This window comes from Camponotus floridanus, unplaced genomic scaffold, assembly GCF_003227725.1.
Source record: "Camponotus floridanus strain SB8 unplaced genomic scaffold, Cflo_v7.5 scaffold1, whole genome shotgun sequence".
NCBI classification, from domain to species: Eukaryota; Metazoa; Arthropoda; class Insecta; order Hymenoptera; family Formicidae; genus Camponotus; species Camponotus floridanus.
In genome coordinates, this window is record NW_020229214.1 from 117082 (window position 1) to 136346 (window position 19265).

The 19265-nt window shown below is 27.5% G+C and overlaps 1 protein-coding gene and 1 non-coding gene across 2 annotated transcripts; one reads left to right on the plus strand and one right to left on the minus strand.

The window, feature by feature from the left end:
• The first annotated feature begins 540 nt into the window (after positions 1 to 540).
• On the plus strand, positions 541 to 614 carry Trnai-aau. The gene has a single exon. It is a non-coding gene; the product is annotated as a tRNA-Ile (tRNA).
• A 1144-nt stretch (positions 615 to 1758) lies between these two features.
• On the minus strand, positions 1759 to 19063 carry LOC105253535 (fatty acyl-CoA reductase wat). Its single transcript, XM_011261637.3, has 9 exons — positions 18815 to 19063; positions 5816 to 6146; positions 5064 to 5312; positions 4662 to 4807; positions 4463 to 4572; positions 4045 to 4240; positions 3413 to 3664; positions 2754 to 3011; positions 1759 to 2315 (listed from the first exon to the last, which is right to left on the minus strand). The coding sequence occupies exons 2-9, from the start codon at positions 6125 to 6127 to the stop codon at positions 2213 to 2215; spliced, it is 1626 nt and encodes a 541-aa protein (XP_011259939.1). The 5' UTR covers positions 6128 to 6146; positions 18815 to 19063; the 3' UTR covers positions 1759 to 2212.
• Between the last annotated feature and the right edge of the window lie 202 nt (positions 19064 to 19265).

Genomic DNA, 19265 nt, shown 5'->3' on the forward strand with positions numbered 1-19265 from the left:
ATTTCAATTATATTTCGTCGAGTCACTGATAATATCATTCTTTAGGAATATCAGGTGAAAATAGAAATGAAAAAGTCACATACAATGTGGATAATATTCATATATTTTTATGTATATATACAACAATATTTATTTTACAAAATCTGATACAAAGTTATCGTAACAAAATGTAAAAGATAAAATATATTTGTAACAATAACTGCTATATCATACTATATATATGTCATTCGACACTTACATATTTGCCATACATATTTTTCTAATCCTTTTATATACCTATCATTTTATCTTTATACATTCATAATTCAAATTTTATTAAATGTTTTAAGAAAGTAGAAAAGATACAAAGAACAATTATTCTATTTATTTTTTCTAATTCTTTTAAATTATTTATTAAATATAAATAGGAGGATTGATAATTCAAATATAATCTGCAATGTTTATATTTTATCGTAGTCGTTTTTATTTATTTATAATATTTAAATGAAAAATCATGTGCTCTCTAGTGAAAAGAAGTTATTGTGAGAAGGTTTAACGAATGGCCCATTAGCTCAGTTGGTTAGAGCGTCGTGCTAATAACGCGAAGGTCGCGGGTTCGATCCCCCCATGGGCCAACTTTTTTTTATACTTTTTGATTTTGAACAACTTATAAAATAATTAATATTGATAATTTTGATATTATTTAAAATAAAAATAAATAGAATTGTTAATACAAGATGTAGAAATATTTTTTTATTTTGATAATATAAAGAACGATAATAATATTAAACATTATGTGATTTTAATATCGTTTAATTATATAATTTCGGAATCGCTATAATCATTGTTCGAAAATTGAGTCAAATATAATAATATAAGTAAAAGAATCAATGATTACGTTCATCTTCAAATTTTAAATCTCTCCGGTACACATACACATACATTTGCAACAAATATGTGTTACTCTTAAAATAACTACTGTATTTCGTTATATTCATTATGCACTTCAATATATACCCGTATATTGTCAAATAAACGGCTGCACATACGACACGTGTTATTATACATGTCTATATAAAATATACGTCATATCTGTGCCATCAATACAATTATATCAATAAAATATTCCTGCTCTTAATGTCTGAGAGAGCCCTTTGATTCGCTCGTTTTTTTTTGTGTATACTTAATATCCAACTCAAAGTAAAAATGAACAATTATATTAAGTATTGTATAAATAATGTTTTTTTTCACGGGACAATGTGTATTCGTTAAGTATTTTTTTCTTCATCGAAATATCGCGGACACCTTAAATGCTGATTCATGAAAAAAAATGTATACAATGCAGATAAACATAATCACGGACCAAATCAGATTGCGCAAATTAAGAATTCGTTCATTGTAACTCTCTCAGTTTTGTCTTTTTAATTTATTTTTTTCATTAAAAGCAAATTCTTTATTTTTAATTATTATGTAATCAAGATCAAGATTATTAATCAATTCGATTTTAATAGAAATATAAAAGCTATAAAAAATATAAAACATAAAATATAAAACATAAAAATATAAAACATAAGATATAAAACACTTTTTGATAATCTTAAATTAATTTCAAAACGTTAAATAAAATTTAGATTAAATAGGCAAAACAACTTACAATTTATACTATTTGTTTACGTTCTTGATTTTTAGACGTCTTCATTAAAATATTTTTATTAAATAAATATATATATATATATATATATATATATATATTTTAATAAAAATGTTTTTATATCGTCAATAATTTTTAAGCCATAATCAATTACTGCTACGATACATAACGAATACTCTATAATCCCATAATAAACTTGCTTAAAATATAGCACAATAAGGTTGTTAAAAATTTTTTTTTTTATATAACATCTACAAGTCTATTTTGGAAAAATAGGGTAACATATAATTATATACTTACAGTTTATTTACGGAGATCTCCAAAGTTAGAATAATACGATCAAATTGTTGCCATTCTCGAATTCTTTCTTGTCTCTATTATATTAATACCATGTTCTATACAGAATTATGATGCGACAGTTCTTCGTTAATTTTTTTCATTCCTTTCTTCTGGAGTTTTTCTGAAATTTCACGCTTTTTTGTGACGCTCCTTTTTTTAAAAGTAAGACGCCACTTTCCACCATTCATTTCTTAAATCGTATATCCTAAATTTCCGGATTCTCTTTCTTCACTTTTGTTCCTATTACACTTTGAAATAGTTGAAGAGAGTAGATATTGCCATCCAGGAGAACCTCATAACAGCATAGGCCAGTATAAGTTTAAGCGCTTGATGGCTCCAATATAATCTGTAATACGAATTATTTGATCAATTTGATGTTTTTATAATTAAATGATTAAATATAAGAAACACTCTTTATATAATAATATTTTTTATTTAAAAAATCCGCGTTCACAAAATTTATAAATTCGAAGTGTTGAAAAAAAGAATTTAAATATTTAAGATATAATGAAATAACAGAACAAGAAATTTAAAAATCTCACACAAATATTATAATATATACGTAATCTTTCAGTTTCTTTATCAAAATATTATTATAAGTATTATATAAAGAACTATACATCGAATGTGATAAATTCTACATGAAATATTTTTAAAGTTATATTCAGAAATAAACATGCACATGCAATTTCGTATCCAAATAATTAAAATAGATAAAAATTAATATTAAATTTAAAAAATTTCTTTTAAATACAACACGATAAGAATATATAAGTTTCATTACCTTTGCCATTTGACACGTGCCTGCGGCAGAGTGTCTAAGGGGTCCTTAATGAGATATACCCTTATTCCACTAATATACGTTTCGAAGTAGACGTTCCAATCGACATTCCGTATATCACAGAAGAAATTCTCGCGATCTTTAGACGTGAATTTCGCCATCAGCGCATGCAACCGATCATTGGTAAATTTCCATTCTTGCGTGGAAAAATAGTTTAGCACATCCATAAATTTATGTATTTTTTTATAAACCTTAAGTAATCTGCAATATACACAATCTTATATTATATAATAAGCAGTTAGAGAATCATATAAATATAAAATTATTAATATGAAAGAAAAGTAAAAATTTGTTTTTTTGTGTAATCATTCTAAATCGCATTCTAAATTATTTTAAATTATATCTGTTATATGTATATATTTAATATTCTATTATTAATTTAAAAAAAACATTAAAAAATATTAATATAAATTATTATTATTATTAATATAAAATTATTATTAATATAAATATGTATTATTTATTTTTTTACAAATTATGTAAATATTTAAATGCATTTTTTAAAACATTAATACTTTTATAAATATTAAATTATAAAAAGGATTTTTATTTTTTTATTTTTTGCTTTCTTTTTAACTTGCTGAAATAAAATTTTCGATTACCTCGGTTGTCTTCCCATACAGACAGTCGCAGTGTCGACCAACAAAGCCGGGAACAAATGACAAAAATACACAAAGAATAGGTGAACTAGTCTGTGTTTATTGTTTCTGAAGCTGTAGTACCAGATCGCCCTGGTCGAGGGAATCTCAAGACCATACTTCGCTGACATATCTTTCAGTTGATCATAAGTTATCGGATTGTCTTTAGACACATAATTATAAATCGGAATATCGGAATGCGATTTATTGTTTGATCTGAAACGATGATGCAACGTTATATGATGACACATTGATTTTCACAAGTACTTGATGAAATTATTTGTGATTGTCTTTGCATATATCTACATGGGAATTTACATCACATTAAACAATTACTCACACAGAAAAATGTAAAGCGTCAACAATAATTAAATCGATTTATGAAAAATTGGCTAATCAAGCGTCTTCGATTGAAATTTTTCGCGTGCTAATAATATCAAAACATTTTGCGTTATTTGACGATTAAATCGCAATTAATATTTGATATACGTGATGCGCGACGTCAAATCGTATCAATGAATGATAAGAGGCATGGAAAAGATAAGAAAAAAACAAAAGGAAAAAAAAAAAGAGGGAAAAAATACGGATGAGAGTACCTTTGTATATTTCCTATATCCCATGCACACGCGATTAGAGCGTTGACAGTAAAATCGGCAGGTACCACATTTGCATGAACCGAACCATCGCAATGGATTGATCGCAACAATCCAGTTCCAGCACCGGCAGCAACTCCCGTTGGACCATACAAGTTGTCGATCCAACCCCGCACCGGTTCTATGTATGTTGAAATCACTGGAAATAAAAGGAATTTTGTTTGCGAGATGAATTAATGATATAATAAAATTCCAAGTAATTATTTTCATCATTTAAATAATCGAATGTAGATAATCAAATTCACGTTTTTTTGTATACAAGATTTCGAGATCCCTCTTAAAAATTTTTGTTCTTTATCATCGTTTACTAAAATACTCTAGTATTGAATGTTATTATGAATAAATGGTAATTTATGCTAACCAATGGCGGGTCGAAAAACGCCGATTGGCAAATCGCCAACCTGTTTCCTAATCACATTCTCAGCGACTGCTTTCGTATAGGTATAGGTGTTCGGCCATTTTCCTAATAATCTGTAAACAGCGAGAAATAAGTTTTTCTTTTCACGTGTTTCCCCTCTATCTTCTAAGCTAAGAATTCAAATAGAGAAGAGTCCACGTACTGCGGAGTGATGTCTTCAGCCAACTTGTCTTCCACACATTCCATAAGAGCAATTAGTTTGTCAGAGTCCATTGGCGGATCATAAAACTTCTCCTCGATCACTCTTTGCGGACAGTTTGCGTACGCAGTCGACACGTGTACAAAAGACTGAGGAAATTGCATAAAATGATAATGGCGCTTAAGTCAAACACACGAACGCTTACATGAGCAATCGTATGTCAAGAAACCCGACTATTAATAATTTCTGACTCCCTTATTTAAATTTGTATGAATCAAGTGTCGGAGATCCGTAATTTTTCCATGAAAATTTATTCGACTGGATAAATGATAAAACGAGATGACTCAAAATACGTCACGTGATTCATGATTTTATTTTTTTTTTAATTTTTATATATTAGAATACCTTCAGATTCGGGATCTCCTTGCAAAGATTCAGAATGTCTCTCGTACTTCTGACGTTAATTGGCACCGCTAGTTTCAACTTCTCATCGAATCTGACCGTAGCCGCGACGTGAAAAACGATTGAAACTTCCCGAATAATAGTGGTTCGATCTTGCCAGGATATTCCGAGATTCGGTTGACTGCAATCCCCTGCTATAGCGACGATTTGATGCCGAAACTTTGGCTGCTCGTCTCTAAGTTTTATAAATAGCTATGCAAATTGGAATAATAATTAATGATTAGTTGAATTAAGAGCGACTTATCGTCTTGTTTATTTTAATATTAACGTTCTTAATCGACTAAAATTAGGCGTGTTAAAATTAAATTCTTTTTGAATTGAAAATATGAAAATTCTGCAAGAAGCAAAGTATAATTAGATAAATAAATTGATATAAAAAATTGATATAAAAAAGTTGATTATATTAAAAAAAATAATCTTTGAAAGAAATTAAATGGAACGTTGACGTGACGTCAATGTCGAGTGTTAATTGCTGACGTGCAATGTACGTATTATACACTCCATATATATATGTCATGTACAAACAGTAAAGTACTAAGATCTGTGTGATTGCATCTAATTATTTACTTCAATATTATGGGTCATCATAATATTAAATTTTAAATTAAAAATCTAGAGGATGATAGATAAAAAGACAAGATTTAAAGATTATGTTAAAAGATCAAGGATCTTTTATCTCAATTCCAAAAACTCACCGGATCGTCAAAGATCTCTTCGGTGCGTTGATGCACGTCTTTACCCTTCTTCGGGCGCACCAACAAATAGATCGAGGCCACTCCAGGACACGTCCTGAGAAGCTTCTCAATCAGCAGTTTGCCCATAAAGCCGGTACCACCAGTAATAAAGATGCTCTGACCATAGTAGAACTCCTGAATCGGGGACAGGTTCTCGTTGATCGGCGACGAGTTCTCCGTCAGCGAGCATTTCGTCGGTGATTCCGATATGCAATTCGAGTCAACAACGGCCACCTCCTGGCCATCGATACGATCCAAAAGCACCTCCACCATCGCTTCTCCGGGCTTGCACCTGCAACGACGAGAGTCGCGTTTCTTCACCGAACCGATCGTATCTAATTGGTATTCGTAGTCCGGCGCGTTACGAGCCGCGTCGTGTCGAATTTAAAAAATGACTGCCTTTTTCGCGAGTCTTTCGCCGTCCATTCGATTGATTAACCGACTGGCGTCGCGTTGCGTTTTGCCTCGCTTATTATCACTTGTAGGAGATTCGCGAACCTCACTTCATTCACGTGACAAATAGATATGATAGACGAGAATCGCGATATTTATTGCAGATATTTAATCCAGCATCACAAGAAGTTATATATCTTTTGCGAAGTATCTTAATTTATTATATTATGTTATGTTTTTAAAACAAATATGCATATCGATCAAATACATATCTATTTTTCTTGTTGTTTTGTCCGATATTATGTAAAAGAAATTATTTAAATAAATTAGTACCATTTTTATGGAATATCATTAAATATATACAGAGTGTCCCTTTTAACTTTCACACCGTAATAATTCAAAAATATATGGCGTTTTGATAAAAAATGTTTCAAATAAAAGTTATAGGATTTGGAAAGGGAAAAAAGATAGGGATATATTAATTCGATTTTGGGTATTAAAGCCATGTGAAAGTCAACCTAGTTTTTTTAAATAGAACTATTCTAATTAGTTAACTCGATTCCTTACAAGATATTTTATACTTTAAGTTAATATAATTTTATACAAATTATACAATCTCTCATAAAATATTTATTTTTTGATTATTTTACCTCAATAATATTTTTATGGACGAGAATCACGATATTATCGTCACGAAGAATCATATTTTCTTATATGCTTATGAATAAAATTGATCATAATATTACATATAAAAATAGAAATACATTATTCATAATGCAAGGTTGCATGCCTAAGAATAGGTTTAAAGAATGTATGTTTAGTATTTTTTTGCTTTGAACATAAAATATTTATTTTCATTTTTTATATATTTTTATATATTTATATATTCATTTTTAAAGTAAATTTTTTTATGGATAAAAGAACCAAAAAAAGAAGCAAAAATATTCTTCTGCATAATGTAGAATATAATGAAAGAAATAATTAGTGTAAAGAAAACACATAATCCTTAGAAACAATATATAGCTGCTCGTTACAAATATTTTTCATATTTTTTCTAAAGAATAATTATGTGTTTTTTCACACTAATTGACTCTCATCATTCTGTATATAAAAGTATGAAAATATAAAGTATTCTGTGAAATGTATAAAAGTATAAAGTATTCTGTGTATAAAAGTGTATGTTAAGAATAAAACATACACTTTTATTTGAAATATAATATTTTTTAACAAAGCTATGTTTTCGAGTTATTTTAGTATGAAAGTCAGACATCCTGTATACTTTATATACAAAAGAGACATTTCCTTTTCTTTATAGAAAAATTTATAGCGATGTTTAGATATCTCTTTACTTATTGTCCGTAAAAAGTGAATATTTTTGAGAAAAATTTTTATTCGAATATAAAAAAATATACATTTTAAAATACGCTCAAATTTATTTTTCTTATTTGACAAATTGTTGATTTCGAATATGACATCTTTAAAGATGTTTTAATGATATTACAGAAATATTTATTTATTACAAAGATCTTTCAATGCAAATTTTTGATTGATATGTTTTATAATATAAATTGAATTTTTGAAAGGCCTCAATGAATGGAAATCATATTGTTTTGCTGTATAACTCTTATGCAACAAGCCATCGATACTTCATTTTCCGAATGCTTACTTTGTTGGTTGAAGAAAAACAAATATTGTATAGGTGTCAACATCATAAAAAAAGAATAATGCCAACTCCTTTGAACAGAGAACATCCCGTTAGTAGAATAATGTTGTTTATTAAAATATGAAAAAAAGCAAATATAGCCTCTATATGAAGGACATTATTCTTCAAAGTGAATCTTACCAAGGACGTAACGTTTGAACAAGAGTCACATCTCATGCTCTCGTCAAACGATAACACATTTACGCCGTATGTACATACATTCTGTCTCTTCGTCGAATATTTGCCGAGTTGCTTTTCAAGAGCTCTTTCCAATATATACGCAATCGTGCAAAAATCGGTTAAGTTGTTAAGTAATGCATGCGCAGCTATTACGTTATCGATAATTAGTATCCGATGAATGAATATGAAGATGTTTGCTACTCGAAAAATTAATACGCGATAAATACTTGAAACACAAAAGGACGCCGTTCTTTGCTGCATTTTAGTAAACAAAAAGTTTCGCGCAGGTGGATTTTTGCTTTTAGAGCAGGACAAAAAATCACTGTGCTCATATCATTAATCTTTCGTCCAGTCAATTCTCTCTTTCTCTCTTTTTCTTTTTCTTTCTTTCTTTCTTCAACAACTTTCAGTTTCTTATTTTCGTGATATTCATTCCTCATGAATAATGCATAACCGAAGTGGGATGTTTTCTGCAGCGATCACTGGAATATTTCGCTTTAAAAGAATTCATTAGAATAAAAAATTTTAATTCGCGAAGGAGAGAAAAATAGAAAAGGATGGTTTTAAATTTTATTTCGTATTTCGTATCTTCGATTAAATCTTTTTACGAATCACTATTTCAAATGATATTAATAAAAATACCCAATAGCATCCGAAAAAAATTCGAATGTTTCAAATTTTTTTCACAAAAAAAGCAATTTCAGGCTTTCTCCTAGAGAATTATAAATTTAATTAATATTACATAAATATCTATAAACATAAAACATAGGTGTAAAATATATCTCATCGTCCACAATGTAATGAATTAATGATAAACAATGAGACAAGTGTGAGAAATTACATCATATATCATTGCTTAAAAGCGAGAAAAATCACACTGATTTACTCAGCCTCAGAATAACGCAGGTTCTGAAAAAAACGCAGATTTGCGTCGAGAAGAGAAAGGTAATTTGCAAAACTTTTCATGCCGGTTCGACGTCGCAAACCATTTCATTTTGTAAGAGAACCGTAACCGTGACATAACAATTACGGATTGTGAAATATTTGGAATAACTAAATATTTCATATCAGCACACGTTAAACTCTTTGTACGACGTCTGTCATTTATTCACTGCACGTTTAATTTATCATATAAATTGTTAAAAGATTTTAACAATGTTTTGAAGATTTTATTTTTTCTTTAATAATTTATGATTATATATTAAGAGAAATTAGAGGAAATGCCACAAAAAAAAACAAAAAATAAAATACGTGAATCATGAATACACAGATATCTAATACGCTTAATGTGTGATTAATTAATTTTAATTAATTGAAAGTCAACAAATACTTCATGGTAAAAGTAGAAAATTATTCAAATGTTATTTCATGCATGTATTTCAAAACAACTATTTCTGCTTTTACTTTTTATTTTTACTTAAGCACGTTTCACTTTCATTTTGTGATAATTAGCATAAAATATATTTTAGCTAGATGATATACCGAAATTTGAATTATGTAAATTATAGTACCACTATACCGTTACATAACAATATTGTTACATTTCTTGATTAATCTTTGAGGATATTAATAAAAAATAATTGATGCTACAGCTAGTAATTATAAGTGAATCAAAAGTAGGCAACCCGCCAAGCGAATCGTTACGCATACCAGAAGCGCGGTCTGGTGAAAGTCGATCGTGAACTTCGAGCCTTCCTTCCTATGAAATAAAATTCTGGACAGACAATCGTCTTTGACTATGGTTGAGTCGTATAGATATAATGATGAAATGAAAAGAAAGCTCGAGCAAGCGGGAAAATGCGCGCAGGAGCGTTTAAAACGGGTGAACTAGGGGAGATGCTAGAAATTAAAAATATTCTTTTTATATTAATATAAAATATCTTTTATATAAAATATCTCTTTTATATTAAATATAAATAAGAACTATAAATAAGTTGAAATATGTATATATGTATATACATACATACATACATACATACATACATATGTGTGTGTGTGTATGAGTCTTTATTAACAATAAAAATTTTATTTATTTAATAAATAAAATGATATAATTATATAATTTAGTTAATAAAGACTTTTTATGAAGGAGAAATAATATAAAATATACGATATACTTTAAGAAAATACTCAAGAGATTCATTGATTATATATATAATAGTCATCAACGAGTCTTTTGAGTTTTTCTTAAAGTATATATTTTTTTAAAAATATATTTTAAGTATATTATATATTTTATATATATATTTTGAGAAAAACTTCAAAGCTTCATTGATATCTCTTATATATATATATAACTATTAATGAATCTTTTGAGTCCTTCTTAAAGTGTGTCACATATCTTTTACAAAGTAACATTTGAATAATAAAAAAAACTGAAAAGATTTATAGTTAACGAGTCTTTTGACTTTTTTTTAAAGTCACATACTTTTTATTACGTTATTATTCTTTCATACATAATTCATAAAGATTATTTTCATTAACAAATAAATAGAATTTTATTGCATTTTGCATTCTCACACTATATTGCATCAAACACAGAGATTTAAAGTTAAATGTAAATTTTAACCTATGATGTTTTTAAAAATGATGCAAAGAAGTGACAGATATGTTAAAGAATTATAAAAGTCTTTGATACGTTGACTGATCAAAATTCAAAATTTAATGTTTATCTTTTAAATTGCGTCATTAATCAGTAGTTATAATCATTATATTATTTAATCCAGTAGAAAAACAAGAAGCATTTAATTGTCACTGTTTTTTGCGGATCAAGAACATACTCTAAATCTTAAAAGTTATCTTGATATATGAATCTTTATATTTCTTTTCAATGATTTTTATATGCAATAAATAATATCTCTGCGTTTCTATTTGTCTTCGAATTTATATAATATATGCTGAATTTTCTATGAGAATTCTACAGCATCCATATGCCTTAGCAGATCTGCGTACAACTGGTTACGTCACATCTGGAATTGAAAGAGCTCGGGCGCGGATAATTTCGCCGGATACGCGGCTCTTTACTTTCTCCAACTGGCCGATTACGGCTATCGGACTCTGGGAATCCGGATAAGAGAAAATTCAATCTATTCTCATGTATATATGTTTACATCGAATAATGTTGGTTAATATATATAAAATAGCTTTGATAGAATATCTCAGAGCTTTCATCGTTATTAAAAATTACAAATATTAAATGTCGAATTAAGAATAACTATTCGTCATTATAATCCGTCGAAAATGTAAAGAATATTTTAGAAATTTGATCAATGAATCAATTTATTTGAAATTTTGTTCTTCAGTTCCTTTTAAATCAACTTTATTTTAATAAAATATATCGTGAGTCTCTTTTTATAAAAATATTTTAAAATGTATGTATTAAAAGATAAAAGATTAAAATTTATAGTACATAAATTTCTGTATTTAATGCAATACAAAGTAAAATTCTATTTTATTTTATATAAAATTCCATTCTAATTATTCATTAATGAGTTCCTTAATCTTTACGAAGAAAAAATAAAATGAACATAAAATGTACGAATACTATTTGTTTTCTAGATTGACTATTGAGAAAAGTTCTTTAAAAAAATTGATTTAATTGATTTGAATTGAAATTTATAATTTCTCTCCAGCAATTCGATATGTTGATTTTGTACTCAGCAAGTGTTAATGTATGTTTTCTGACATTCGACGCAATTTTTTGCAAAAAACTAGTCAGTGTTAATTACTTATAAAAACATTCGGCGTTTTTCTATTTGTCTAACTAGTGCAATAACAACTATGATGTAACAATTTTTTATGCAATTTACATATTAAGTAGAAAATATTTTATTCAATGTATGTATACTCAACGTCTGTGAACGCAGCCATTAAAATAATTTTTAAACATATTCATCTCCATCTCTCTTTATTTCATTTTTAAAAATATTACAGGTTGAAATTTATAATTATACTTTAAATCTCTTCATATTTAAAGCAATAAAATAATGAATGTAAAATGAATTTATTATTACATAATTTATTATAAAAAAACATCAAATTTTTTTCTCATGATGAATATTTGAATTTAAAGACATTAAATACAAAAATAGCAAACTAATAAATACATATATATAAAAGATAATAATAAAATTAAAGTAGCTGAGTGAAGTAATCCATCGGATATCTGTCACCCAATATAGTTACGCGTAGCGTAAACTTCATGGAAAAAATAGTCGTATCATGCATATATTAATTTTGTCGCAAATATTAGCATTTCAATGTTAAAGATGACCTTATTCAATATGCCATTCATCGTATTCGTTGAGATTCGTTGCGCTACATTGATGGCAATATTTCGATTCCTCCGTCGATTGGTCTAGCTGTTTACTTTCCAAGTACCAGAAGGAGGTCGCGCGCTTGAGAGATCCAGTATATTTGTATAATTTTTGGGCACACAGGAGCGCCCAAAGAGAGAAGAAAGAGAAAGAAGGTCTCATTTACTCGCAGCTCCACTCACGCGTTCACGTTTGTGCTTTCTTCCCGAAAATTTAGTCGGATTATACGGAGGGAGGAAGGAGAAGGACGGCCTCGATTAGGTATACTTCCGCGTCCGGGGAGCGAATATTCTAATATAACTTAGGCGTTGAGCTCATTATGAACCAACGCGGAAGACTTGACATGGTGCCGGTGGTAATGGCAAGGCTCAAACATTACGCAAACGTCCGAGAAAGATTCCACTTGCACAACACGCAACGCGTTATTACGCTCACGTAACTATAAAAGCGGCGTACAATATTGTACAATGTTGATACATGCATTACTTTTATAAACATATTGTTTTAATCGCTCGTTAAAGAGCCACAAATCTTTATCTCGCGGTCACGTCTTCGGGGGACGCGTGAAGGTTGTTCTCGAGATGGAGACAACAACATATAATACAGTACGAGCTACGTTGGTTACGTTCTAGATGGGTATTTTCAAGGCTCTAAACAGAAATGAGCTTACAGTCAAGAAACGATGGGGTACGAGACAGCTAAAATTAATTGTAGTACTATTCTTGGACGAGTATTTAAATTATTTTATATATAAAATTCTAGAGATTCTTTTTGAAAAATAATCTCATATGTCCAATATATATTTCTTTACAATAATATATATCTTTTTTTTGGAAATTATATATATATATATATATATATATATATATAAATTTTAGAATTTCTCTAATATAAAATTATATAAAAATAGAACAATAATATCTCTACATTATATTTTCTGTTTAAAAGAAAAGAGATTAATTAATATATATGCGTATTTGTTAAAAGAAATATTATACAATATGCTATTATAATAATTTTTTTAAACTACACAGTCTGTTACAAAATTAAAATGCAAAAATAATTATCTCTTCTTATCTATACTGAAAAGATTGATCATTCAATATACTGATTAAAACAATGTTACTTTGAAATTGCGAGATTAGTCGTAACATAAATAAAGAAGAATACTTCAATTGTGATTAGGTAACTTTGCCATAATTAACTACATTGTTCTGGCCTTCACACCTATAATGCTTCGATTATGTGCAACAATAGCTTCGATTATTATTTATGATCATTTTTTATCTTGAAGGTATATCACTCTCGGAATAGCCTTTGATGAGTTTTAAACAATCATCATAATTAATAGCAATAATGTTCATACGTAATCCTAATTGGATGTTGAACACCCTTGGTTAAAAATAAAGCTCATCAATTCGTTAAACGTTGATTAACAACGATGTTTCATCACACGATCATCTCAATAGATAAATTGTTCAACAGTTCCGCATTCAGTGTTACATGTATAAATATCCGTAACCTTGTAAGAAATAAATGTTACTTTACGCTATTCTATGCATCTATTTACATTAAACAGGGCAACAACGCTTTAACAAAGTTACGCTTGTTTAATTTTAATGAATCAAACTGATTTTATTATATCCTAGAAAAAATAAGGCTTATTTGTATGTTATTTTCATAATGTATGCCAAATTAAATGAAGTTAAATCTTCTTATATATATATATATATATATACACGAATATTTGAATTATTTATAAATAATTCTCTAGAGAGTATTATCTTACGATAGCATATGTAAAATTAAATAAAGATTAAATTTTCGTATAAATGGATATATCCATGAGAATATATCCATTAGAGTACGAAAATTTAACCTTTATTTAATTTTACATATGCTATCATAAGATAACATACAAAAAAACTTAATTTTTTCTAAGATATAATAGAAAATGATTTTATATATATACATATTTATTTATTTTTATCGATATAATACGTATAATACGTATAATATAATATATATAATATCGATAAAAATAAATTGAAAAGAAGCGAAACAGATTATTTTTAATATATAAATCAATAAATCACAAGTGAGTCAATATTAGAGTTAAAGCGCTTTGCGAAATAAATATTTCACGTTTAAAAATTTATTACAGAAAATTAGATTAAATTTCTTACAAATAAAAATTGAACTAAATTTAGTGATTTCTGAAAAATATTGTGTGTAATATACATATAATATGATTTATTCTGTAGCAATACTAAAAGAACGAAAAGTTCGTAAAAATTTCACTTTATTATAAGTCACCGACGACATAACGGTATGAAACACGGATGCTGTTCAAATGTTTCGTCGGTGCCGTAACGGTGCGTTCCATTTTTCTCCTTATACAATATAGTAGTGTGGTAGCAGCCATATATTTGGACATATTATACGTGATTTCTCGAAAAGCCGAGTGACATAAATACCTTGGTTTAATAAAATTAGTAAAAAAATAAAATCAAGTGCGTTTAGAAGATCGAGAAAGTACAACTGAATAAAAAATGATTGCGTGCCGTGTCTAATCCTAAAATGTGCACTCTAAAATATATTCAATTATATTTTTTTGTTTAAAATGTAAATTTTTAATTTACTAAAGCACATAATAAGATTATTTATGAAAAATTTATTAAAATTATTATAACAAGAAAATAATTTATTCTCAAGGAAACAATATTTATAAAAAGATGAATGTATTAATTAGTATCGAAATGTGACTTAATAGACATAATTAATTTCACTATCGGTTTTACAGTTCAAGGTTCATTATTAGTAATTATCATTACATAATTGTATTTAATGATACGAAAATTGAAATGGAAAATGTATAATGCGCACAATTAATACAACGACAATAAATATCTATAACTACTAGAAGCAACGCAATCGTTTTGAATATCTTCTTATGTAAATCATCATGGGAGCCGGTCGATTTCTCGTTGCGTGAAGAAAGGAGAGAAAAAGACATCGTGACATATCGAATATATTTTCTAAAATAGAAGTATTATCATTGAATTATTAGATTTCCTATATTTATTCTTTTTTACATCACTAAAAAAAATATCAATTTGATTGTTTAAAAAATATACTAAATATATAAATGATTATTTTTTCATAAAGAGAAAGGTTTTTTTCGTAGAAATTATATTTTTTGTTAAAATTATATTTTTATAAAATTTAAAATTGAAAACTATTTTTTGAAATAGATAAGACTGATGGCAAATAAAAATATATAATGTTATTCCTCCTGTTTCTCGATAATTGTACAATTTTTGGTTTAGTTACCTAATGCGGTATCTTATTTGATTTTTTTGTAAATTCTGTGCAGAATATATCCCTGATTTTATTTATGAATTTAATATTATTATTTACTAAACGAAGAGTTATTATTTTTCGCGAATTATCAATTTCTATTTTTTATCAATTTCATTATTAACAATTATTTAAACTGGATACATTATTAAAATTATTGTTTAATATTTTTCCAACATAATAGAACATTTGTTTATGTCATTTAAATTTATGATACTCTATTTATTATATTAATATTGTAGTTATATTGCATAATTATAAATCTTTAATATTATACTTAACGAATCTGATCGATTTAAGTTTACAAATAACGCAAGAGGTATGCGCAATTTGCACAATGCAATATTAAGCAATCAGTTGTAACAAATACTTTCTTACGTATGTAGGGTATCTTACATTTAACGTACATGTCATTACTTTTCAACAATATGTCAACATTATCATTACAGCTATTAAAATTAACCCAAAAAGATTATTTTGATATTGATATATAAATATCTATATATTATATAGGAAATTTATATGTTTTATATATATATATCAAAAAGAAAGATAAGTCATATTTAAGATTATATAGGAAATTATTGAATTTTGCATTAATTCATGCATGTAAACTATATCGTGTTACTTTCTAATTATTATGCTTTTGATGTGTACTTGACATCTGTTTCTGTATCCTGTAATTTTCTCGCTAAACTATTCTTACAACGCTCGAGCAGTCGGAACCGCCACGAGTCGTTTCCCTTACGCGCAAAGTGACATTAATTGCTTTTCGAGCGATACGTGGAATGATAAAGAATTCTTTATAATTATAAATTCCGCAAAGAAACTAAAAATAAAGAAGCTAAAATACGTGACCAAATTTACATGTTGACAAAGTTTTCAAAAAGCAAATTTTCCTATCGCTACGCGTGACTTTGTAAGAGAGCAAACAGATATCGGAATAATGATATTCATATGATATTTTGTGTGTTTAATTTGCGATTAAAATTGCTTAAATCAAGAAGAGATTATTAAAGTATTAAATATTAACGTATTTAATATTTAATTATATATAATTGCTTTTGCAGCCAAATAAGAATATTATATTAGTATTTTATACTATAATTACACTGAGAAAAAAATTTGGTTGTATTAATTAGAATTCTAGTAGATTCAACCAGTATGTCTGTTGGACGAACCAGAATTCTAGGAATTATCAGATGAATCTGATTAATTTCTTCCTGTTAAATTTACCAAATTTTCTGGTTAATAATACTAAACTCACCAGCACCAAGTCGTCTAAAATTTTTTCCATCTAATCTCAAAAGTCTGTTTAATATTCTGAATTCCAACAAGATTATTGGATAAATTCAATCCAGATTATTGAAAAATTATTTTAAATTCAGTTTGTTAAAAATTAAACTGATAAACAGTGCAAGAAGAGGGTGCAGCTCAAATACACACAATCAGAGAGCTAGCGTCCTCTTTTGACACTACTGTACGTAAGAGAAAAAAAATATACTTTAGATTTAATGTTAATACTAGTTCTTTATATACATTTCATGGCAAATATTGAATACGAGTTAAGTTAAGAGTGATTCATGCTCGCCTAGCGGCAAGCAAAGAAATTAATGTAACAAAAAATTTTATAGATTCAACCAGAAAATACTAACCAAATCCTTATAGTAAAATCTATTAAACGTTCTAGTTATAAAAAATCGAGTCTTATCATGATAACTAGAAATTCTTGTTTGATTTAACCAAAATGCCTTCAATCATATATGTCTTGTTGGTACACTCAAACGATTTTTCTCATTGTCAATGTATCATTAACATGTTTGAATTATAAATTCATAAAAATTAGAAAAGAAAGAAACCAAAAAATGTATCAGATGAATTAATCTGATGACGAATACGCAGATAGATTTTTATTAATGTTAGACGATGGAAATATATTTTAATTTGTTTATTTTATTTTAAATATATTTATGATATATTTATGATAATATTAAAATATATTTATGATATTAAATATATTATAAATATATTTGTGTATGTGATTTTTCCGTTAAAATTGTCACAATTTCCGCAAGTATAAATCTGTTTAAAATTTTTAGAGTTTAAATCTAATGTTTAAGAAAAAGAAAATGAAAAGGAAAAGAGAAAAAGATTTTGAAAAATAATATCATGAATTGACTATCAATATCAAAATATAATATATATTATATTTATATATTAAATTTTATATTATTATATAATATAATATATATATATATAGTACGTTTATGTAATATATATTATGTTTATTATGCAATATGTATTATATTACAATTTTTTGTCTTTTAATAATTTCTGTTAAAGTTAATTTATAAGACTAAAATTAATCAACATCAGCAATTATTAATTTAAAAAGAAAGACAGGAACAATAGATAATAATGCCACCTAATATCTCCATCATATATAGTGAAAAAATATCATAATAGAAGAAATAAAAAATAATGAAAAAAATTTATTTTTTGTCGAAATATAAATTGATATTTTAATGATATTTTAATAAAAAGATAAGATTTAAAAGAATGAAATATTATATATTTTGTATATTACAATTTTTGATAGATTTAATTGTTAAGTTTCAGAACACAACAAATTTTAATAAAAAAAATACGATATATATCGCAAACAAATTTATACATGTGGTACATTTATTTTTGCGAGATTTAATTTTCAAATTTCCATTAAATTCATTAAAATTGAAAAAAAAAATAAACTTTAATCACGAAATATCTATTAAATATATTTATTTCAATGAGAATCACTTACTCTTCTATTGACGAAAATATTTCAATATGTTCTCGATCTTGCGAGTAGTAGAAGTCGACTGAGGTAGTCAACTCAGCCAAGACAACACGATAGAGCAATGAGTGATAAGCTACTAACTAGGAAAAACGCGTCGCGAATTCACCGCAGATGCTATGTGCGGACGTGTTTTGCGTATCAATTTCGGATGAAGTTAATTTTCCACTAACCTTAATGTCGAGAGATGCTTAACAAAGGGAATCCCCAGAGATCAACGGCAACGGTAGTGGATAAGCAGGCAGTCGAGACGGATGATCGCGCTGGCTTAGGCAAATAGATAGGTAGTCAGGTAGACAGGTATACTGGGCAGGTATGTATGTAATAACTTTCTCCTCGCGTGTGCGGATCTATCAATCCTCTTTTCTGCCTCGTCGACTTTTCGCGAGTAAAACAGTCCGTATTTTGTCACTCCGGTTGAGCCTCGCAGTGGTCCCACTTTTCCCACACCTACTTCTTCGTATCCCTTCCTGATCAAGTACCCCTCCTTTTTATACTCTTCTTCCTCTGCTTCCACCACTTGTACCGTCGTTCATACAAGTGACAAATTAAAAGATTAATTAAAGATCCTACTGATATTTTCTAAAGATAAATGATGATTTTAAAAAACGTAAGAATGAATAT